The sequence below is a fragment of the Perkinsus marinus genome, assembly GCF_000006405.1.
Source record: "Perkinsus marinus ATCC 50983 genomic scaffold scf_1104296930442, whole genome shotgun sequence".
Classification (NCBI taxonomy): domain Eukaryota; phylum Perkinsozoa; order Perkinsida; family Perkinsidae; genus Perkinsus; species Perkinsus marinus.
In genome coordinates, this window is record NW_003216087.1 from 1 (window position 1) to 1,188 (window position 1,188).

The following is a 1,188-nucleotide window of genomic DNA, read 5'->3' on the forward strand; positions in this document are numbered from 1 at the left end:
TTTCTACAGGGCTCGGGCCGCTGCGAGTCGCGACCTCTACTGCCATTCTCGGCAGGAGCTCTCATGTGGTGGCGGAACGCAGTGAAGAACTGACGACTTCGGCGAGTAGTGCCGGATTGGTGTCGGTCAGAAAGCACTGGCGCAATGAGAGTTGGGCATTGGCAGCCATGACAGCTGCCACCCCGCGACGATAGCGGTCGTCGTAGACGCGAGTGGTCACCAAAGGCATAGACCTCGCCAGGGTTATGATACGTGCGCCGTAGGCTAGGATGTCGACCGGAGAGAGAACCTTCGGGTCTACTGTGCCAGCAACGAGTAGAGCGAACCGTAGCAAGCATGAGGACCATTCCGTACTAGAATTCGGGTACTTACCTTTCATCACCGGGCTCGTAGAGAGACCACCATAAGACTGTCTTTCCTGCTTGAAGTCGGGCAGACCCTCACAAGGCAACTCCGGCTTCTCCATGATATCCTTGAACGGTGCATAGCAGCCATTCTTCGTATTGCTGACGGCGGTGATGACCGAGGAAGAGATTCCGTAGAAGAGGCTTGGTGGAAGGGGAGAGTGGTAGTTCTTGATCGAATGGTTGATTATAGCCTCAACTTGCACCGTCGACCTTTGGGTGATAGCGTCGGATTCGGCATGAAGTTTACGCCTCTTGCGGATTATGGCGCCTACTTCCTCAGCCAAGGACTCAAGTGTGGCGGCCGCGGCGATAGAGAGACCATTAGTTACCCTTGTCATGGAAGTCGAGGACAACGAGCCGACCAGCTGCGGGAAGTCAGGCCATTGCTCCCCAACGAGTGGATGACTTCAGGGGTGATCTCGGGGGAGGCGGCTAGAGAGTTAACCATGGCAACCACATCCTCGTCCGGTTGGTAGAACTGCACAGGCGCTGCGTGCGCAGCTTCTTGTTGGTTGCCGTTGTCGTCGCCGACGAGATCGTGGCCGCCATTGTTGTCTTCGACGCGAATGTCAATATTGCCATTCCCATCAGGGGCACCGTCCATTGGTTGAATAAATGGAGAAGATAAACGATCCCGCGCCGCAACTGCGGAGGGAAGGTATACATATACCACGAGCTACTCACAACTGGCCTGGAGTACACGCTACGAAAGCCTCCTAGATGTTTCTCGCAATCGTAAATATGCAGTACTGTTACGTCTACTTCGCTCGCCGACGACACA

At 55.2% G+C, this 1,188-nt stretch overlaps 1 protein-coding gene across 1 annotated transcript; it reads right to left on the reverse strand.

Annotated features, from left to right (window-relative positions):
• Window positions 1-372: 372 nt before the first annotated feature.
• On the reverse strand, window positions 373-745 carry Pmar_PMAR011282 (hypothetical protein; the record flags this gene model as incomplete). Its single annotated transcript, XM_002787056.1, has 1 exon — window positions 373-745. A coding segment is annotated over one exon (373 nt), but the record flags the coding sequence as incomplete, so codon positions are not given.
• Window positions 746-1,188: the final 443 nt, after the last annotated feature.